Genomic DNA, 19,771 nt, shown 5'->3' with positions numbered 1-19,771 from the left:
GTATTCTGGTTGCATTTGGAGCAGATGCAGGTTTGATGCCAATTTGCGACAACCGGCGTTGAGGGCTTAAGATAAATCTGCCATGACATATGATTAAGTAATTGTTAGTGATGCAGTCACTAGGACCTTGACACTATACAGAACCACACTTCTGCAGCTACAGAATATTAGTCAGAATGGGAACGTTTAACAATAAAAACAAATCACATATTTTTCTTTTTGGCAGTGTGAGCTCATTATCAACCTTTAAGGCTTCTCTCATAGTAGTGCTTTAAGGGTTAATGAGAGGATGTAGCACCCAAATATATGTTCGAAAGGTAGTTCAGTAGAGGGGTGTGTGCTGGGACTGAACTTTCTATAACACACTGGTGTTCTCCAGCCCTTCAGCCAGGATTGCACCTAAGGAAAGCTGGGAGGGATTTTTGGGGGGACGCTCGATATTTAGACATGCAGGGACTACATGAACCATGACTCATGTTTCATTTTTAAATTTCTCCCTCATAGCTGAAGTGTGTTTAAATCACTCACACATGAAAAGTCTAACTATAACAATAAATATAACAATAAATCCACGAGAGGGAGCTAGAGGCACTGCGGCTGTTTGTAGGATCTGAGTTTACACTCACCGCTCAGTTTCAGTGAAAAGAAGTGTTTCCCATCAATTTACTCCACTTTTAATAAGCAGAAAATTACAACCAGCGGTTTACAAAAAGGGACAAAAGGTTTTAGCGACCTAATATGTATATAATACAGGGCTTTGTGGTTTCCTCTCAGTGGTCCAAAAGCAGTCAGTAAGGCAGCAGTCAAAACAAACTAAAAGACAAGCAGCAGAACTGATCTGCAGCTTCTTTTCCATCAGATTCATCTCCTAGAGCTGATTTGATTCAACTCAGATTGTTATTCTTCGCATTTACTTACACAAACACACACACATACACACCAAGAAAGGTGAAATTTAAGAAAGCGTTAAAAAGGCAGCAGTGAGAATTTAAAAATACACAGGGTTTAGACACCTTTCATGTTATTAACCCTTTTCATTAGAAGGCACACAAACTACCACAAAAATACAGGAATAAGCTTAAATTGTGCAAAACAGCTCAGTTACTGTCATCTCCTTGATGAAAGCAGAAAAAGAGAATGTTCTGCATCGTTTGCTCCAGCTTGCATTTCTCATCGTAGTGGAGCAGAAATAAGGAGGAAATGTGATTTAAGAACAACACAAACATCTGTTGGCACTGCAGAAGAGAAGTCCAAAGGCAAGGTAGATGTGTGACAGACACCATCTAAACTCCAGAGGTCTCAGGAACACAAAGGAACCACGCTGAACATGTCCGCCAGATAAAAGCAGCACGTTTCATTATTCCCTTTGAGTTTGCTCCTCCAGATAGACTTTGTGTAGCAGCAGCTGTTGTCAAAAAGAATAAAGTTATCCAGCATTGAGGTGGTGGGAGATGGTGGTGGTACATGTACTCCTGCAGCATCCTCCACCTGCTGCTCCAGCCCTCCATCACCCGTCTGAGTTTATTCAGAAGCGGGGGAAGAGGCGATGGCTGTGGGGGACACCCTGGGACCTCCGAGAGCCTGTGCGTTGACGATGACTTGGATCACAAAGTCCTTCTGGATCTTGGTGTCCTGCAGCCGTGTTTTGTCCGTTAGCAGCTTACCGGAGAAGAACCAGCGCTGGTGGGTCAGGTCGATGTCCTCCTGGGCCTGCAGCTGCTTCTTCAGCTGCCCGATGGTGTCGGCCATGCTGGCGTTGAGACGCAGGTCCTTCCCTGTGGACAGTCGTACCTACAGGGGAGTGAAAGAGTGATGAAGGCATGAGAGCTGACACACGAGGACATGAAGCTTGCAAATGGAGACATTGGTGTGGCTGGAAGGTGATGTTTGATGTAGCTTGTGGTTAGGATAACGGTGAAGCTCCTTGATGACTGATCGTCTCTCCTGATTCATGCTGGAGAGGGTTCTCAGTCATCCAGAGCATGATGACCCAGGTCAGTGCAGAAAAACATTCAACAACTCATTCAATGAGATTTCTCCATTCAAACAGAAAACGTGCAGCGCGATCTTCATTCATGAGAGCTAGTTTACAAATGCTGTCTCTGTCCCCAGTCCTGAACATGGGCTGCATTGTAAATTCATCTTCTACTCCATCACTCTTCTCTGTCCATAAAACGGTGTCCCTGGTCCAAAAGTAGACAGCTGGCTCTCGTTTCAGATTAGGCCTCAGCTGCACATGTGGACAAGTCCTTTAGGGACTGATTAGTAAACCAGCTCTCATTAACAAGGTTCTGAACCCTCATGCTCCACTGTTTCCATGGATGAGAAGTGAGATGTCTTCAAGGAAAAAGAAGATGTGCAGTTACCTTGAGCTGGAATTCCTTCTTGGAGGTTATAGAGGGTTCTGGGCTGTCGCTGGGGTCCTCATCGCTGCATTCTGTGATGAGGTTGACAGGTGGCGCCAGGCAGTAGACAGGCAGCTGGTAGCGAGTTCCAAGTTCATCATAACATTCAGTCAGAGTTCCTGTGGAGCGTTACAAACAACAGGACGTTAACACATGTAAAAAGGTACAACAGCAAAATAAATGTAAAAAGAGATTTTCCCTCACCATGTGGCAGTGTGATACTGGCTCCGTCAACGATAGCCTGAGCTAGCTCATGGTCATTGCACTCCAGGGCCACAGCAGCAGCTTTAAGGGCGTCCCAGATCTCATTGCGGCCCTCGAAGGCTGGCGCCGTGTCCCAGAACTCGTCTCTCTTGCTACGCAGCTGGCCCTCCGTCATCGGGTAGTCGCTCTTCCACTTGGGTCGATCCTTTCTCAGAGGTTCGTTACGTCCTGTGGTCGGAACAGGAGTCCAAGTCTTTAAAAGGTAATGTCAGGATGATACTGTGTAATTTAAATGAATCACAAGGGACTTGGATGTGTAACACTGCATGAGATTAATATTACAAACCCTTAAGAGTAACCCTGTTACACTGTATGAAGTCCGATTTAACTGATGCTGCTGTGTGAGATCTCGTTACAGAGATGCCAGTCTAACAGTAACTGGAAATCAGTAGCTAGCTCTTGTTAGAAGTTTCAGATGCATCAAATGAGGAGGAAAGGAAAGGAAAGGAAAGGAAAGGAAAGGAAAGGAAAGGGAGACAGAGGTGGATACGCTCGTGAATGGGGTGACCCAATAACACGGGCTAACTTTCTTCTTATATACCCATTTGGCTCTGACTTTTGATGTTGATCGGTTATTTATCAACCCTACTCTGTAGCGAGAAAGGCACAGCAACGTCTCCCAAGACAAGCAAACCTGCCTCTTCTAATCCTCATCATCTTCTACAGGGGCACGTGGAGAGCGTCCTGACTCGCTGCATTACAGGGTGGTTCTTTAAAGCTGTACTATGCAACTTTTTCATATTTTTTAATCATTTTCTTGAGCCAGAATGTGCTAGAACAACCCTTTACATGGTTAATGAAATATCATTCAGAGCCCCACTGCCCTCTGTGGTCAGAATAAATGGAGCTGACATGCTTGGTACTGCAGTCTGCTTCCAGCACGTTTCCTACGTGTTTTAGATCATCAACACAGCTGACTGGTTTGATTCAGTGATGAACCACACCTGTAGAAACTATTGAAGGCTGAGGAGACATTTCAGCTGTTAGATTAAGGTGTTTAAAGACAAACTCACAGCAAGGAGAAGAGTTTCACTTTTGGTTTTTCAACAGGGAATTAATAACGGAAACTAGGGGGTGCTAAAAGCAAAACAAAACTGCATAGTTTCTCTTTAACTGTAGCGCTCAGGACAAAAAGACCCAGCAACCAGTAGCGGCTCGTCCATAGGGGGCGCTAGCTCAACTAAAAAGTTAATAAAACTACAAAAAAGATGCCAGAAAGGAGGTTACTCCGTTAGCAAAAATGGAGGATTGGTACATAAAAAGTTTTAAACTACAGTCTAAGTTTGAAGATTTTGATTTAAAAAAAAAACATGTACAATTGTTAAAAGAACTGCAGGATGATAACATCAGGGAGTCCAAACTAGAGTTGCAGCTTTAAGAAACTCAGGAACAAATAAAAATTTCAACTTCACAATTTAATGAAGAATCAGGACATACATAATCAAACAGCAGAGAAATAGAAAAAAGAAAAATTCATTTGGAAACGTCCTGCCTCAGAGGGCATAACTGCAACAAAAGCCAACAAGAACCTAAAACAGAAAAGGGAAGATGAAGCTAATCTTCAGGCAACACCGAGGAAGGGTTTGATGGAGAGAGACCCAAAAACATTTAAAAAGATGACAGAAAGGAGTGTCATGTGAGGAAAAGGTCTGCCAATACCAACTACCAGGCCTTGCCCTCTACATCCCATAAACCAGTTACCTCCTGCCCTTCAACAGCTTCTTCCAGTCAGCATGGTCAAGAACAACCCTTCTACCCATTTGGGAAAAAAACAGTAAACAATCAGGTTCTTGTGCTTTTAAAATTTCCTTAGTAGGGAAGAGCATTGGAGAACCAGAGAAATTTGGTGGGCTACTGCGGAAAGTTATCCCGGGGACAGTGAGCCAAAATCGGATTGCACTTGGGGGTTTTCCCATTTCCTGCTCTGCTTCTGAAATATTTTTAAAGTCCTGGAGCTTAGTATCAGGCGTGATGTGACGGTCAAAGGAGCAGTATTATGATCCAATCACGAGGAACAGGATGCTCACAATGATTAGATGATGAGAAAAACATTTATTTAATTGGTTGCCATCAGTATACAAAGAACATTTCAAGCAATATCACGCTGGATCTGTATCTGTTGTCTTCTCAAACCCCCAGTCAGATGGCTGCTCATACTAAGCCAGGTTCTGCAGCTGGAGGTTTCTTCCTGTTAAAGGGGAGTTTTCCTCTACACTGTCGCTAAATGCTTGCTTCATGTGATGATTGCTGTAAAGTCACTGACACTACTAAGCAGCGACTCCATGCAATCTGCTGGGTTTGCTTAGTTAGGAAATTTTTAAAGCCTCTTTCCAGAGTTTTTTTCTTATCCGATGGCACCATCTAGTGGCTGACAAGCATATCACACAAAAAGTCTGTCGCACAGTTTTTTAAGATGGCGACTTCACGTTTCTTGTTTATAAATGTGCTTCTGTAGCCGACAGACAGAACTAAAACATGTTGTTTTATGCGTATTACTCTCATGTTATGCTGTGTTCTCATATATTTATATTTTAAAGACATTCTTGTCCGTGAAAAGTTCATCAACTCTGCATCAGCCAAGGTATTCCTTAAATTTGAAGCAAGTAAGCGGTAGTCCAATGCTATTGGTTAGTTCTGGTCGGCGCTCAGTTTCAGCGTAGGGCAGGGGGCGTGCTTAGCACAAAAAAAATAAAAGACGTATTGCTTATAGAATATCACAGTACATGATGAGATAATCACTGTTACGGATTTCTGAAAAACCATACATAAATTCTGAAAGTAGAAAACTCCAGAAAGCTACTTTAACTAATTGGAATAAATAACCAAAGTCAATGCACTGATAAGCAGGTTCAATATGAATGTTTCATTTAACTTATTTATTTATAACGCACCATACAACAACCAATCAAGGCAGCCCAAGGTACAATACATTAAAGATTTATAAAAACAAAAAATAAAAGCAATAATAAAGCCACGGTAAAAATAAATCACCAAAAGCAACCAAATACACCAAAAGTAAGGTCAAGATAAATAACAGCTAAAATAAAAATTATGAATAAAAATGTTCCTAATTTATAGCTAATAAAAGACCAAAATAAACCCTGTCAAGTTGTTAACTAGCTTTAAAATAGTGCTTGAGTTTAGCTTTAAAACCTCTGACATTAGTTGATCTAGAAGTAGTTAATTCCATAGTGTTGGAGACAGGATTGCAAATGCTCGCCCGCCTCAGGACCTACGGTTAACCAAGGCTCAACCAATAAATCACAATCTGCAGAGTGACGAGGTCTTTTTGGAACATACCTAGTTAAAAGCTCTGAAAGATATGGTGGTATTATTCCTGCAAGTGATAGAAAATCATAAACAAGTGTTTTCATTTCAATACACAATTTCACAGGTAGGCACCATAATGCATTCAAGGCAGGAGATATATAATCCCATTTTTACCCAATAAATTAACCTTGCCGCTGCATTTTGTACCATCTGCAATCTTGCAATTGCAGATTGAGTTATCCCTCCATACAGCGAGCTGCAATAATCAAGTCTGGAAATTACAAAAACATGCAAAATGTTTGCTTTTTAAGTGCTCCGAGACGACTTGTGAATTGGTGCCATGTAAATAAACCTAACTGAATTGAATACTTAAAAACTAGTAAAACTGTGTCTTCTAGAGTTGTTTTCTCTAAACAGAGGTCATTCAAAAGAATGTCTACAACTGGTAATCAAATTACGACTTTTACAATGAAACACAGCTTTGGAAAACAAACTGCATTTGTCAAGAACAAGTTCAAAATTGCATTGTACAAGAAAGCAACATTTTAAAATACACCTCATTAACAAGCAGTAACTTTCAATATTAAAAAAGGACTAACAGGTGGGTAAAGCTGGATAAAAATGGATTTCATGTTTACGCAGCACGGCATGGCGTTTATGCTCAGGTCATAAATAGATCTGTCTGTGCAGCTCAGAGCCTGTAACACAGGATGTTTGATGGGTACAACTTTGATCAACCATCTGATGTATGCTGATGATCTGGTGGTCTTTAGTCCAAGTAGTGCTGGTTTACAGCAGCTCCTAAATATCTGCTCTGAATATGGTGTGCAGTACGATATTCAGTATAATGCTGTTAAAAGTGCTATCTTGATATGTAGAACCAAGCAGGATAAAAAGCTAAACTTTCCTGTGTTCAAACTGTCTAATAGTGATCTTAATGTGTGTGAGAAGGTGAAATACCTTGGCCATTTTATAACCGATCAAATGCGTGATGATGCTGACATCCACAGACAGTGCTGTAAGCTGTATGCACAAGCTAACACTATAGCTCGTAAGTTTGGTTTTTGTTCACCTCCAGTTAAGGTGGCTTTATTTAAAGCATATTGTACTCCGCTCTACACAGCCCAACTGTGGTCATCCTACAATCAAAGCAGCATGAACAAGCTGCAAGTTGCATACAACGATGCCTTAAGGATCATACTTAAAATACCCAGAGGGGGCAGTGCCAGTCAGATGTTTGTAACAGCAGGCGTTTGTACTTTTAAAGCTCTTTTAAGAAAACTCATATTCACTTTTATAGGCCGACTGGATAGCTCTGCCAACAGTATAATTTTAGCAATCACTGATCCTACTGTGAGCAGTTGTCGCTATTTCTCCAGTATAAGGAAATACTGGTTGAAGTGTTTGTGTGGTTAACCTTGTGTGGAACAGTTTATAGTAAAGCTTTTAATTACATTTAGATTTTTATTCAATTTTATGCTGTTATCTTTTTATTCTATTTATCTATTTTGTTTCATTGATCTGTTGTTTTATATGTATTTTATCTGGACCTAAGAGTCTGTCAATAAAGATTATCTATCTATCTATCATAAGTACCTATAAATTTATAGATAAACAATACTTCTAGAATGTTTACCAACCCGTTTTAAAACCTTCATAATCGTGTAACAAATTACATAACATCATATTCTAATTCCTGGCGTTCATCTTTACCAGAAATAAACAGAGCTGACAGGAGAGACAAGTGCAAGCTGTCACCAGAGACAGAAAAACACCACATCCTGTTGTGTCATCTGAATCTAAAATTAGGTGGCTGGTTATTTGCAATATGCATGAAGCACACAAAGCCTGTGTGCGTCCATGTAACCTTACCTGAGCTTCCCACCAATCAGCATTAACACATAAAGCACGAAGAGGCCAGAGATGCACTCACTGAATTAAGGAAAACATCATAAAGTTAGAAAAACAGGATCATGTTTCTGCTGTTCTGTTTATTCACCACCACATCTTCCAAATACTCACATTTATAAAGTACTGTGAAATATTCCTTAACCAGAATAAGCAGTTATGTACATTTGAGATTTAAATAAAATAAAAGCTGCAGCAGTAGTGATGCCGATCACTGAGTGTAGATAGAATAGAGGACTACTCACATTCAACAGGATGTCTTTCTGTCAAACTAATTATTTATAGTGCAGGTGGCTCAGGAGTGATTGGGTCAACGAGAGCTGGTGGAGTTTTAGTTCCTACCACTCAGCCTAACATGGAAATTATATATTTTTTCCTCAGACTCTCAAAAAGACTCATAAATTCACCTTGGTTTAGAAATTGTTAGTGTTCCCATTTCTCTTTATTTCAAGTTTCTTTCTTTTAGATAAATCACAAAGAAAAAAACTAAGAAGGAAACTTCCATCAAGGGTGACTAAGAATTAGGGCTGCGCAATATGGCCTAAAACCAACATCACGATATAAGGACGATAACTACATTTATGTGCAAATACAAAAGTTGTCCACTAGATGGGGCTGTGTATAATATTGAGTCACGTTGTCATGTGACTCAAGGTGGTACAGCTTCTTAAAGTGACATGAACGTCGCCAACCTACACACATCTTTTCACTTATTTTTATTATCGAATTTTTTGACGTGCTGAAGAATCACATCCCTTCCCTAACACTTATCACCAAGTGCCCCTCACCATCCATAAAAACACTCGTCTAAATTAATTTCTGTGTCTCCTTGTGCTGCATGGGTGTTTTCTCTGGGAACCCCAGTATACCCCAAGGTTATTGTGACCAAAATTATCACAGTTTTCAGTATTATCGCGGTATTTTTTAAACGTGTTACATTTTCAAAATAAACCCTGTATATCAGGAAAATATTGTCCTCAGTTTGTGTCTAACTTCTGCCTAAAATTTGTTATTTTGTAATTACAGGTGCTGGCCAGTAAATTAGAATATCATCAAAAGGTTGAAAATATTTCAGTAATTCCATTCAAAACGTGAAACTTGTACATTATATTCATGCAATGCACACAGACCAATGTATTTCCAATGTTCATTACATTTAAATTTGATATTCATAAGTGACAACTAATGAAAACTCCAAATTTGGTATCTCAAAAAATTAGAATATTCTGAAAAGGCTGAATATAGAAGACACCTGCTGCCACTCTAATCAGCTGATTTACTCAAAACACCTGCAAAGGCCTTTAAAAGGTCCCTCAGTCTTGTTTTGAAGGCACCACAATCATGGGGAAGACTTCTGACTTAACAGCTGTCCAAAAGACAATCATTGACGCCTTGCACAAGGAGGGCAAGACACAAAAGGTGATTGCTAAAGAAGCTGGCTGTTCGCAGAGCTCTGTGTCCAAGCACATTAACAGACAGGCGAAGGGACGGAAAAAATGTGGTAGAAAAAAGTGTACAAGCTCTAGGGATAACCGCACCCTGCAGAGAATTGTGACGACAAACCCATTCAAAAATGTGGGGGAGATCCACAAAGAGTGGACTGCAGCTGGAGTCAGCGCTTCAAGAACCACCACGAGGAGACTCATGAAAGACATGGGATTCAGGTGTCGCATTCCGTGTGTCAAGCCACTCTTGAACATGAAACAGCGCAAGAAGCGTCTCGCCTGGGCCAAGGACAAAAAGGACTGGACTGATGCTGAGTGGTCCAAAGTTATGTTTTCTGATGAAAGCAAGTTCTGCATTTCCTTTGGAAATCAAGGACCCAGAGTCTGGAGGAAGAGCGGAGAAGCACAGAATCCACGTTGCATGAGGTCCAGTGTAAAGTTTCCACCGTCAGTGATGGTGTGGGGTGCCATGTCATCTGCCGGTGTTGGCCCACTCTGTTTCCTGAGGTCCAGGGTCAATGCAGCCGTCTACCAGGAAGTTTTAGAGCACTTCATGCTTCCTGCTGCTGACCAACTTTATGGGGATGCAGACTTCACCTTTCAACAGGACTTGGCACCTGCACACAGTGCCAAAACCACCAGCACCTGGTTCAAGGACCATGGTATCCCTGTCCTTGATTGGCCAGCAAACTCGCCTGACCTTAACCCCATAGAAAATCTATGGGGTATTGTGAAGCGGAGGATGCAATACGCTAGACCCAACAATGCAGAGGAGCTGAAGACGACTATCAGAGCAACCTGGGCTCTCATAACACCTGAGCAGTGCCACAGACTGATTGAGTCCATGCCACGCCGCATTACTGCAGTTATTGAGGCAAAAGGAGCGTTTTGAATGGAATTACTGAAATATTTTCAACCTTTTGATGATATTCTAATTTACTGGCCAGCACCTGTATGTTGTTTATTTGTTTACATTTTTCCCCTTTAGTCTTTAAAATACCAATATTTGCCCATAACTTCTTATTTTTTGTCTGTTTGATGTCATCATTTTAAAAATATTAGATCAGATGATACTCAGTACTCAAGTAGCCTTCTAATCAGATACTTTTTTACCCTTACTTGAGTAATAAATCCTATATCAGGAAAATATTGTCCTCGGTTTGTGTCCTTCCAGTGAGCTTTGCAGATGTGGGAAAATGTCATCAGGCAGTAATCATTGTTAAATTCATAATTATTCTCAGAGAGAGACCAACTCTTATCTGCCCCTGGGAGCCCCGTAATGCATAGCGTCATTTCAACATGGGGGTGTCAGCGACACGGTTTATATGCAGGTAGCGGCGCTGCGGCTGCTTTATATAGCAACTCGTTGCATTCTCCCTCAACCCAAATCCTCGGATCACGCATTTTAGCTAAAACGCTAACGTTAGCTTGCCTTGCGTTGACTGTAGAGTTGTGGGTGATGGTCATGCGGATGTGTCATGAGATTTGAAGCGTTGCTGCCTTTCACAGACACTTTTTCTGCATGTGCTGCAAACAGGATAGCCATCTTCTATCAACTGTCCCTCGGCATTCTTCAAATATCCAAAAAATGCCCGTACTTCCCACTTTGTCTTCTTTGAGAGATAATAAATGTCCTGAGCGCTGCCGTCTCCTCCTTTGGCCGTTATTTCAGCTTTAGTTTCAAGAAAGTTTTGGCTGTAAACAACAAAGTGCGCATGTGCCGCCGGCAACTTCAGCAGATGATACGGTGGCTGGTAAGGGTCACCGCGCCAACACCGCAGCCACAGTAATCCACCGAGATAATATATTTTAAAAAAACAAGACGGTTATTATTATTGTCAACTTTTTTACCTTGTGGAGACAGAGGACCTTCAGGCGCCCAACCTAGCGACTGCGCTGTGGCTCTAGGTTGGGCGCCTGAAGGTCGAAGGAAAAGAGGCCGACCTAAAACAACTTGGCGGCAAGTGGCTGAGGCAGAGAGAAACAGAGCAGGATGGTGTTCATGGAACTCAACAAGAAGCAGCTGGAAATCGTTCCCTGTGGAAAAATGATGTCCTTGCCTTATGTGCCTCCTGGCACAAAGAGAAATGATGATGATGAGACATAGGGTTGTCACGGTAACCGGTATAGCGGTAAACCCCGGTAAAAAAGTTGACAATAAAAATAACCGTCCAGTTTTTAAAAAACTATATTATCTCGGTGGGTTTACCGTGGCCGCGGTTTCGGCGCGATGACCCTTACCAGCCACCGTCGCTTCAGCTGAAGTTCCCGCGGCGCGCACACGCACTTTTTAGTTTGCAACGGCACCAAAACTTTGAAGCTGAAATAATGGCCGAAGGAGGCGACGGCAGCGCCCAGGACATCCATCAGCCCTCAAAGAAGACTAAATTGGAAGTATGGGCATATTTTGGATTTCTGAAAAATGCTGAGGGACAGTTAATAGAAGACGGCTATCCCGTTTGCAGAACGTGCAGGAAACAAGTGTCTGCAGAAGGCAGCAACACTTCGAATCTAATGGCACATCTGCGTGACCATCACCCACGTCTCCACAGCCAGTGCAAGGTAAGTTAACATTAGCATTTTAGCTGAAATGCATGACGTGAGGACTTTTGGCTGAGGGAGAATACAACGAGTCACTATATACTGCAGCCGCAGCGCCCTCTGCCAGCATTTAAACCGTGTCACGGACACCCTGTTGCTGATGAAACATCTTATTTGTTGATGATGAAGAGAAATACACAATTAGTTCCTTGTCATTGATTTGTTTACTTATTCATGCCATTTATACTTGAACATTTGGATTTGATTACATAGTGTAGTAGTTATTTTAGTAATTTGTTTAAAGTGGCTATTTATTTTAAATACATATTTTTTAAGGTTGACTTGTACAGTGCTCAAGTCAAGTGTGGACTGGAGTTTTAGATTTTCATTTTGATAATGAAGAAAACAAGTATATGAGAAAACAAGTGGTGTTTCTTTGATTTGTTTACATATTGTTTATGTTTTGAATGTTTGGATTTGTATAATTTAAACCTGCACTGACAACTGTAACATGTTCCAGAAAAATAAGCTATTTGTTCCTTTACTTGTGAAAAGTTGCACTTTTGCTAAGGCTTTGTGTTATTTTAGCTTTAATAAACACTGTTAAACCTTTTCAGAACTATTTCAGTTTGTGTAGAACAGGACTATCAATGCTTTCTGAACATATGCAACACCGTTTAAAAAATACCGCGATAATACCGAAAACCGTGATAATTTTGGTCACAATAACCGTGAGGTTAAATTTTCATACCGTGACAACCCTAATGAGACAGAGGTTGCCTTTGCTGCAAATTTCTCTGGCTTCTTGTGCTAATTGGATTGCTCCTTCTACTGTTTTTGTGCTTGTTACTCCGTCATCAACATAAAAGTCTCTCTCTATGAACTGTGAAACTGCTGGATGTGAGTGGAAGTGTTCTTTTGCTAAGTACTTGAGTCCATAATTTGCACAGCCTGGAGATGACGCTGCACCAAAAAGGTGTATCTTCATTCTGTAGGTTTGAGATTGTGTGCTTATATCCCCATTTTTCCACCAGAGGAAACGTAGATAATCTCTGTCCTTCTTAATGACATGAAACTGATGGAACATCTTTTCTACATCACACATTAAAGCAATAGAACGTTGCCTGAACCTCAAGAGAATGCCTGTCAGGTTGTTAATCACGTCTGGCCCTTGGAGGAGATGATTATTGAGACTTGTTCCGCTGTGTTTGGCAGAACAGTCAAATACGACACGCAGTTTTGTGGGCTTTCTGGGGTGGTAAATCCCATGATGGGAGTACCATTATTCACCAGGTACTCCTTCATTGTGTACTTCTTCCACATCTCCTCTTTCTATTATTTCGTTCATGTATGCAACATAGTCCCTTTTGTAGTTTTCATCCATGTGATCCCTCTTTCTAAACAGGGGGACCACCACCCCAGTCTGCTAATCCAGTGGAATTGCCACCAGTTTCCACACAAAATTGCAGAGCTGCCTCAGCCAACATTTTGAACTTTTTTTTTTTTACTAAAATGTAGTTTTAAAAGGTTCTGTTTTGCGCATGGGTATCTATGTGCTAAGGATGCCAGACTTAGGATTTAGTTCAGTTAACTTTAAAGGAACCTTCAGTTTACAAAAATCACATATATAACCAGCAAATGTGCAATAATCAATAAGGCTCAACAAGACTCATCTGGTCCTGATGCAGAAACAGCAGCTCCTTTTGCAGCAGAGAAACTTATCTCTGTGCTGTGATTTTATTTCTTACTGAGCAATTCCCTAATTTCTCTGTTAAAGAATAAAGATACAGTGTTTGAAAAACAAAAATGTCTGACAGAGACAATTCTCTAAAACCATTATGGCTCCCAGAAAATCCTAGTTACTTTATGAAACTCAAGAAGAAGAAACAAGGTTGATGGGAATAATTGTGGTTTTGCATTTGTGTCTGAACTGCGAGCGGCAACAAAAGGGAGTGATTCAAAGACAGCCTTGCTTCACACAAATAAAACATGAAGCAATGCATTGCAGACAGATGAAGCAATATCAGGCATTTTCCTCCAGCTGGGCTCATAAAAGCAGCAGCTGCATGGTGAAGCAGCTCTGAAATCCATTGTATTCATGAGTGTATAAGAAAGGTGTTATGAAAACTCAGAACCACTCTCTCTGTAAGCAAAGAATAGTAATGCACATAAAAACATGGTGTTAAGTTGGAGCAATTGTATGAATCATTCAACCATTTTGATCGGGTGATTTTTTTCATGCTCATCTTTAGTCTTGGAGGAGATATTGCAAACTTCCTCATCAAATCAGCATCTTTTTAGCCACACTTGTTCTATGTGCATTAGGGCTAAAACAAATACTTGAATAACTTGATTAAATCAATTACAAAAAATATACAATTTATAGTTTTTAAATCAACGCTTCATTTTTTTTATCAGCTCCAACAGTTCATACAGTTAGCAGAGCAAGCAACTAGGGTGAATGCAAAAGAGATGACGACACCCGGAGAAAAGGTTTCTAACGTGTGGGAATATCTCAAACTCAAGCCACACTGTACCGAACAAGAAGATGATTCTGCCTTCACAGGAAGCATGACGGAGAACATTCGGAAAGATCTTTCCAACCAATACAAGTACAACTGATTATTTATCATAAAGAAACTGACAGGTTTGCAGGAGCCGTACGCAGTTAGTTTTTTGCGACCTGTTTTACTACTCGAATTGATAAGGGAATTGGTAAGGGATTGGTAAGGGAATTGGTAAGGAATTGGATCGACAGACAGAATCGACAATGCCGTTGACATTGATAAAAAACGTATCAATTCCCACCCCTAGTGGTGATGCCATTTATGCAATGTACTGATGTCTGATTTATAGTCATGCTAATTACGATCTTTTACAAGCTTAGAAATTTCTAAGTATGTGACTGAAGTGGTCGAAACACACATCATTAGTTTTCATTTAAATAAAAGTACAGAATATATGCGCGATCCAGGGCGTAAAACAAAGCGGATTAGAAAATCGCTCTTTTAGCCCAGTTGACTTGCATTCATTTTTTTCGTTCTTCCGGGGAACCATGAGCCGACCAGAAGAGGAAGAGACTCAGGCTCCCTATAAACTGAAGGACTATCAAATTCTGAGAAGTCACACCGAGGTTGCATGTTTTCTGCTCCACAGGTAACAACATTTTCTGTAATGTTTTAGCGACAATCATGGCGATATGATGAAAAACCACCCTGAAATGTGTATATGAACTGCCTCCTAGCACCAGGAAACTACACACTGCCACTTTAAAAGAAGATTCTGTAGAGTCACTAAATATGTTGTAACAGCTGGTAAATCAGAAAGAAAATCACATCTTAACATTCTGGATTGTGTTTGATACATAATTTTACTGGGTCAATGTCTGCTTTTCTTCTGATGGAATAAATGAAAATAATTGTACTTAACTACCACAAATTTGACAACTTTATGCTACATCTGAAGGTGGATAAATGGGTTAGTAACTCAGGCAGTCATTTTCCGCCATGAAGCGTTTCTCCTTATGTTACATTTTGTTTGTTTAAATAAGCTTGAAGGACTTCCTACACTACACTACAACAGCAATGTAGTTTTTTTTCCTGTGACAGTGAATCCTGATATTAGGGCTCCACTGATGATGTATATTTGGTTAATTGTGCTCACACACAAGCTTAAATCAGGGTGGAGATTCAGATCTGATCTGACAAATCAGTTTTGAAACACTAAAAAAAACACAAACTTTTTTTTTATTCATAACAAAACTATTGAATAACCACAGGCTCGTTCTTAATCCCAAACAGTAATTCCACACAATGTACACAATCCATCCGACAAGCCCAAGGATTTGGAAGCTGAATAAGAGCCAGAAAATTGCTGGGAAGCTGCACAGCTAGCAGGACCAAGCTTTAGAACCAATCTCTGGCACAGAAGTGAGACGCAAGGATCTTTCACTTGGTTTCTTTAACACATATTAACTTTTAAGTATAAAAAGCCACTTAAGTTTCAATACTGACACGTGTGTAATTCTCACATTTGTTTTTTGACTCCCAAAAAGTCCTTTAAAACAGCCTTACCTCCTCTTCCACCGTTCCTGGACGAGCCTCGGCTGCGTGAGTCCTCCCAGCCGTTCCAGTATCTCCCCACGCATCCTCCCATGGTCCAACTCACTCCACTGGACTTATTAACTGAACAAGGGGGCCATCGTGGACCAATACGACGAGCTTAGGTCTGATGCTGATGAGGAGTCGCAGGTACAACACCGCAAACCTGATATGTCATTCGTAACCACAGTGGTATATCCAGTATCACGGATCAGGCTAGTTATACCTGAAGGATTTAGCCTGGATGAGCAGTTTCTTCGACTTTTTAAGCAAACGTTGTTTTGTGTTTGACTAATTTGAAATCCTGTGGCTCGCCTAAAGCAAACGCAAGCACACGATCAAACAATTACTTTTCAATTTTAGGTAAAGCTGTCTTCAATGCAACCCACCTGCTTAGCTGAATTCATTATAAACGTTGTTAAACTATGAAAACGCGCAGCTTTTCTCGCTAACAGGCTAACTGGGCTAACGAGTTAGCTACCTCATCGTCCGTAAACAAACTTCAGCACTTCCGAGATTATTTATTCCTCTGCATGTTAGAGCTTTGACCATGATAGGCAAGTCGCTACGGTTTTCCGCAAGCCTCGCTGGGAGGAAGTATTTCACTCCCCTGGCGTGGTCTCCGGTTCGTTTTCCCAAAGAACACCTATATCGATTCTTAACACCCAGTTGGTAAAAGGTGACTAGGAGCGGTGAGCTAGCGCAACCGAACTTTTTTACGCATGCGCAAAGCCACTCAGGTAGGGTACATGAGAAATGTATCCTCGGAAATTTTTGGACACATCTATTACGCGTTTATTACAGTTCTAAGCGTTACTTTTAATAATATTTTATTACTACAATCCAAAAACTTATGGACTCATCCTGCCAAAACAAGATTTATTTATTTATTTATTTATTTGGGTTATTTTTAATTTTACTATTTATTTCCAAATGTATATATTTATTTTTTCACAATTTCATTTATTTATTGACAATTTTGTTTGTTTCCAGAGATTGGAGAGTCCAATCCAAGGTCCCTTCGACTCTGCCCCCTGACTGGAAGACGTGCTGGTGGATTTAATTAAATTTAACTTTAATTAAACCCATGAATTAAAGATTAAAGTCCCATTAGTCAACACTGGTGAAATTCATTCTCTGCGTTTGACCTATCCCCTGGGGGAGCGGTGAGCTGCAGACATGGCCGCCTCAGGAGCTATTTGGTCCTTTCAGGGGCGTAGCAAGCTTTTTTTAAGTGTGGGTGTTGCAATTTGTTTGCTCTTATTCCACCACAAGGTGTGCACCAGCACCAAAGAGCAGACATGAAAAAGATGATAAGTATTAAACTACTCTAGGGGGGTCCGGGGGCATGGCCCCCCAGAAGAAAAAAGTGGACATATTTTATTTAAAAGCATCAATCTGATGCAATTTGAAAAAAAAAAAGTTGAGTTACAGGCTGGAAAAAATGTTTAATAAAATATCTATACATGTTCACAGAATTATAATGGTATATTTGAGTTAACAATGCTTCCCTGTCCTTTCTTTAATTAATTATGAACACTGACTTTAAGCGCCTCGTGATTTTTATCTTGAGAGGCGCTATAGAAATGATATTTTCTTCTTCTTCTTCTACTACAGTAAAATCCACTGATGCATCCATGCCGCTCAGTACCAGAACTGAACTGACATCACTAGTTACCAAAAGAACCAATCAACTGGCAGAGCTGCTGGTAAATGTGAGCATGCAAAACTTGCAAAACCAAAGTAGAGTCCAGCTGCTGTTATTTATTTGCTGTTGGTATTTATAGAAACACATATCTGCAGGGCTTTAGGCCCTGAGCAGAGTTTTATACCTCAGATGGACCCGCTTTAGATCATGACCTGTTATTAATAATATCATGTAATCTTTACACCAATCAGAATTTTCTGTAATGTTCACAGACATCTACACCTTAGAAATGAAATAAAATCAATATTAAAATTAAAAGTTATTACTATTTTTTTTTCATTAAAGATTAGTTATATGTGAACACTTTTTTATATTTGATATTGTCCAGCTTAAAGAGCAAATTGGAGGATTTTTTTCTAATTCATATACTATTTGAAATGCTTATTGTGGATATTTTGTTTGAAAATACATAACAGCAAAGTTTTCTAGTAAAAAGTATCCTTTCTCAGCAAAGCTTCTAAAAAGGCTCCTTTTTCTAAATCTGAACCTCTGACTTAACCAAAGGGAGTTAGAAGCTAGGCCGCCTCAGCTCAGTGTGGACAGTGGCTAGTTTTAGGGTAGAGAGGTCATGTTATCCAGTGAGTGTGTGGGTTTACTAGTGTTGGACTGTGTTCATTTGGATAAACTATAGTGTGTGAAGGCTGTGCCAACTCCAGCCTGTCTGGACATCAAGACCACGGGTTTCCAGATAAGAGAAACAACGCCTTTATCTCTGTACCTGAGGGCGTTTTGTGCAGCTGAAAAGACGGGACTTCTGGGCTCCGGAGACCCGTGGTAGGGTTTAAAAAATTAAATGTGGATTTCTGGTCAGGATGCCTCCTGGCGCCTCCCTGGTGAGGTTTTCCGGGCACGTCCAACCAGGAGGAGACCTAAAGGTAGACCCAGGACACGGTGGAGGGACTATGTCTCTCACCTGGCCAGGGAACAACTTGGGATTCCCTCGGAGGAGCTGGCCCAAGAAGCTGGGGAGAGGAAAGTCTGGGCCTCTCGCCTTAGGCTACTGCCCCCGCGACCCGACTCCGGATAAGCGGATGGATGGATGGATGGAACTTAGATCACCGTCAGAACCAGGTCAGAACCGACCACCAGAAAAGACGTGTGGCTCAGCGGGACAGCTGGTTTCCGGTGTTATATTGATATGTGTTCCACCCTCGAGATCTGTTTCTTTTGTATCCAGCTGCAAGTGAAAATGACCCAATCACAAAAAATAACCCTAACCCTTACCCCAACCATAACCACCCAGTCACCAAAAAGGTATGTTTTGCATAAATATAAATTTTGAAAATATTATGTGTAGCACAATTTTTATGTTTGTTTCAGGGTTATGGTTAGGGTAAGGACACACATTTTTTGCGAGTGAATGGTTCAAACTCGCAGCTGGGTGCAAAAGAAACAGATTTCGAGGGGGGAACACATATTGACGTAACGCTAGGAACAGAAGCTTGTTGGGTTGGGGTTGGCAGCAGATCACCTGTTTCACTGACAGGAGAAATCCTCTCATCAGCAGCAGGTGATCTACAGAGTGTCATGGCTGAACCTCTCATTGTGACACCAGAGCTTGGCTCATGGAGCTCATTTCTACAAAGTTTTCATAAATAAACACAACTTAGATCTGTGGCTTGTATTAAACCAAAACCAGAGCGCACTGCGGGAACGAGTTTGTAATGAGTTTGCACGTTTTTGCCGCTTGGGTGGTGCGGAGCGGTGGGGAAACGCGTTTCAAGAGCGGAACTGACCGGAAGGCTGACATAACACCAGTACACAAAGGTGGTTTAACCCTCAATCAAACCCTTTTATGCTGAGTGTCAGCAGGGAGGCATTGGGTCCAATTTTTTTATTATGACCCGACCATGGGTTTTAACCCACAATCTCCCAGTCTCAGATACTCATACCACTAGGCCTTTAAGCTGGTATTGAGGAGGTCTTCGAAGTTCTTCACCCACCAATCCACTACTTCCCATTCCCAAGTCGAGGTCAGCTGCACACCATCCCCACTATAAACAGTGTTGTTAGAGCACTGATTTCCCCTCTTGACGTGCCAGATTGTTGACCAGAATCTCCTGGAAGCCGTACAGAAGTGTTGCTCTATGGTCTCACCAAACTCCTCACATGCCTACTGAGGAAACAAAG

General features: G+C 41.0%; 1 protein-coding gene across 1 annotated transcript; it reads right to left on the bottom strand.

The window, feature by feature from the left end:
- Positions 1 to 1,145: 1,145 nt before the first annotated feature.
- ubtd1b (ubiquitin domain containing 1b) lies at positions 1,146 to 16,184 on the bottom strand. Its single transcript, XM_015963630.3, has 4 exons — positions 15,907 to 16,184; positions 2,610 to 2,837; positions 2,367 to 2,524; positions 1,146 to 1,791 (listed from the first exon to the last, which is right to left on the bottom strand). Exons 1-4 carry the CDS (start codon positions 15,986 to 15,988, stop codon positions 1,522 to 1,524), a joined length of 738 nt encoding a protein of 245 aa, XP_015819116.1. The 5' UTR covers positions 15,989 to 16,184; the 3' UTR covers positions 1,146 to 1,521.
- Between the last annotated feature and the right edge of the window lie 3,587 nt (positions 16,185 to 19,771).

Source organism: Nothobranchius furzeri, chromosome 16 (assembly GCF_043380555.1).
Source record: "Nothobranchius furzeri strain GRZ-AD chromosome 16, NfurGRZ-RIMD1, whole genome shotgun sequence".
Classification (NCBI taxonomy): domain Eukaryota; kingdom Metazoa; phylum Chordata; class Actinopteri; order Cyprinodontiformes; family Nothobranchiidae; genus Nothobranchius; species Nothobranchius furzeri.
This window is presented reverse-complemented; position numbering and strand designations above follow the sequence as displayed.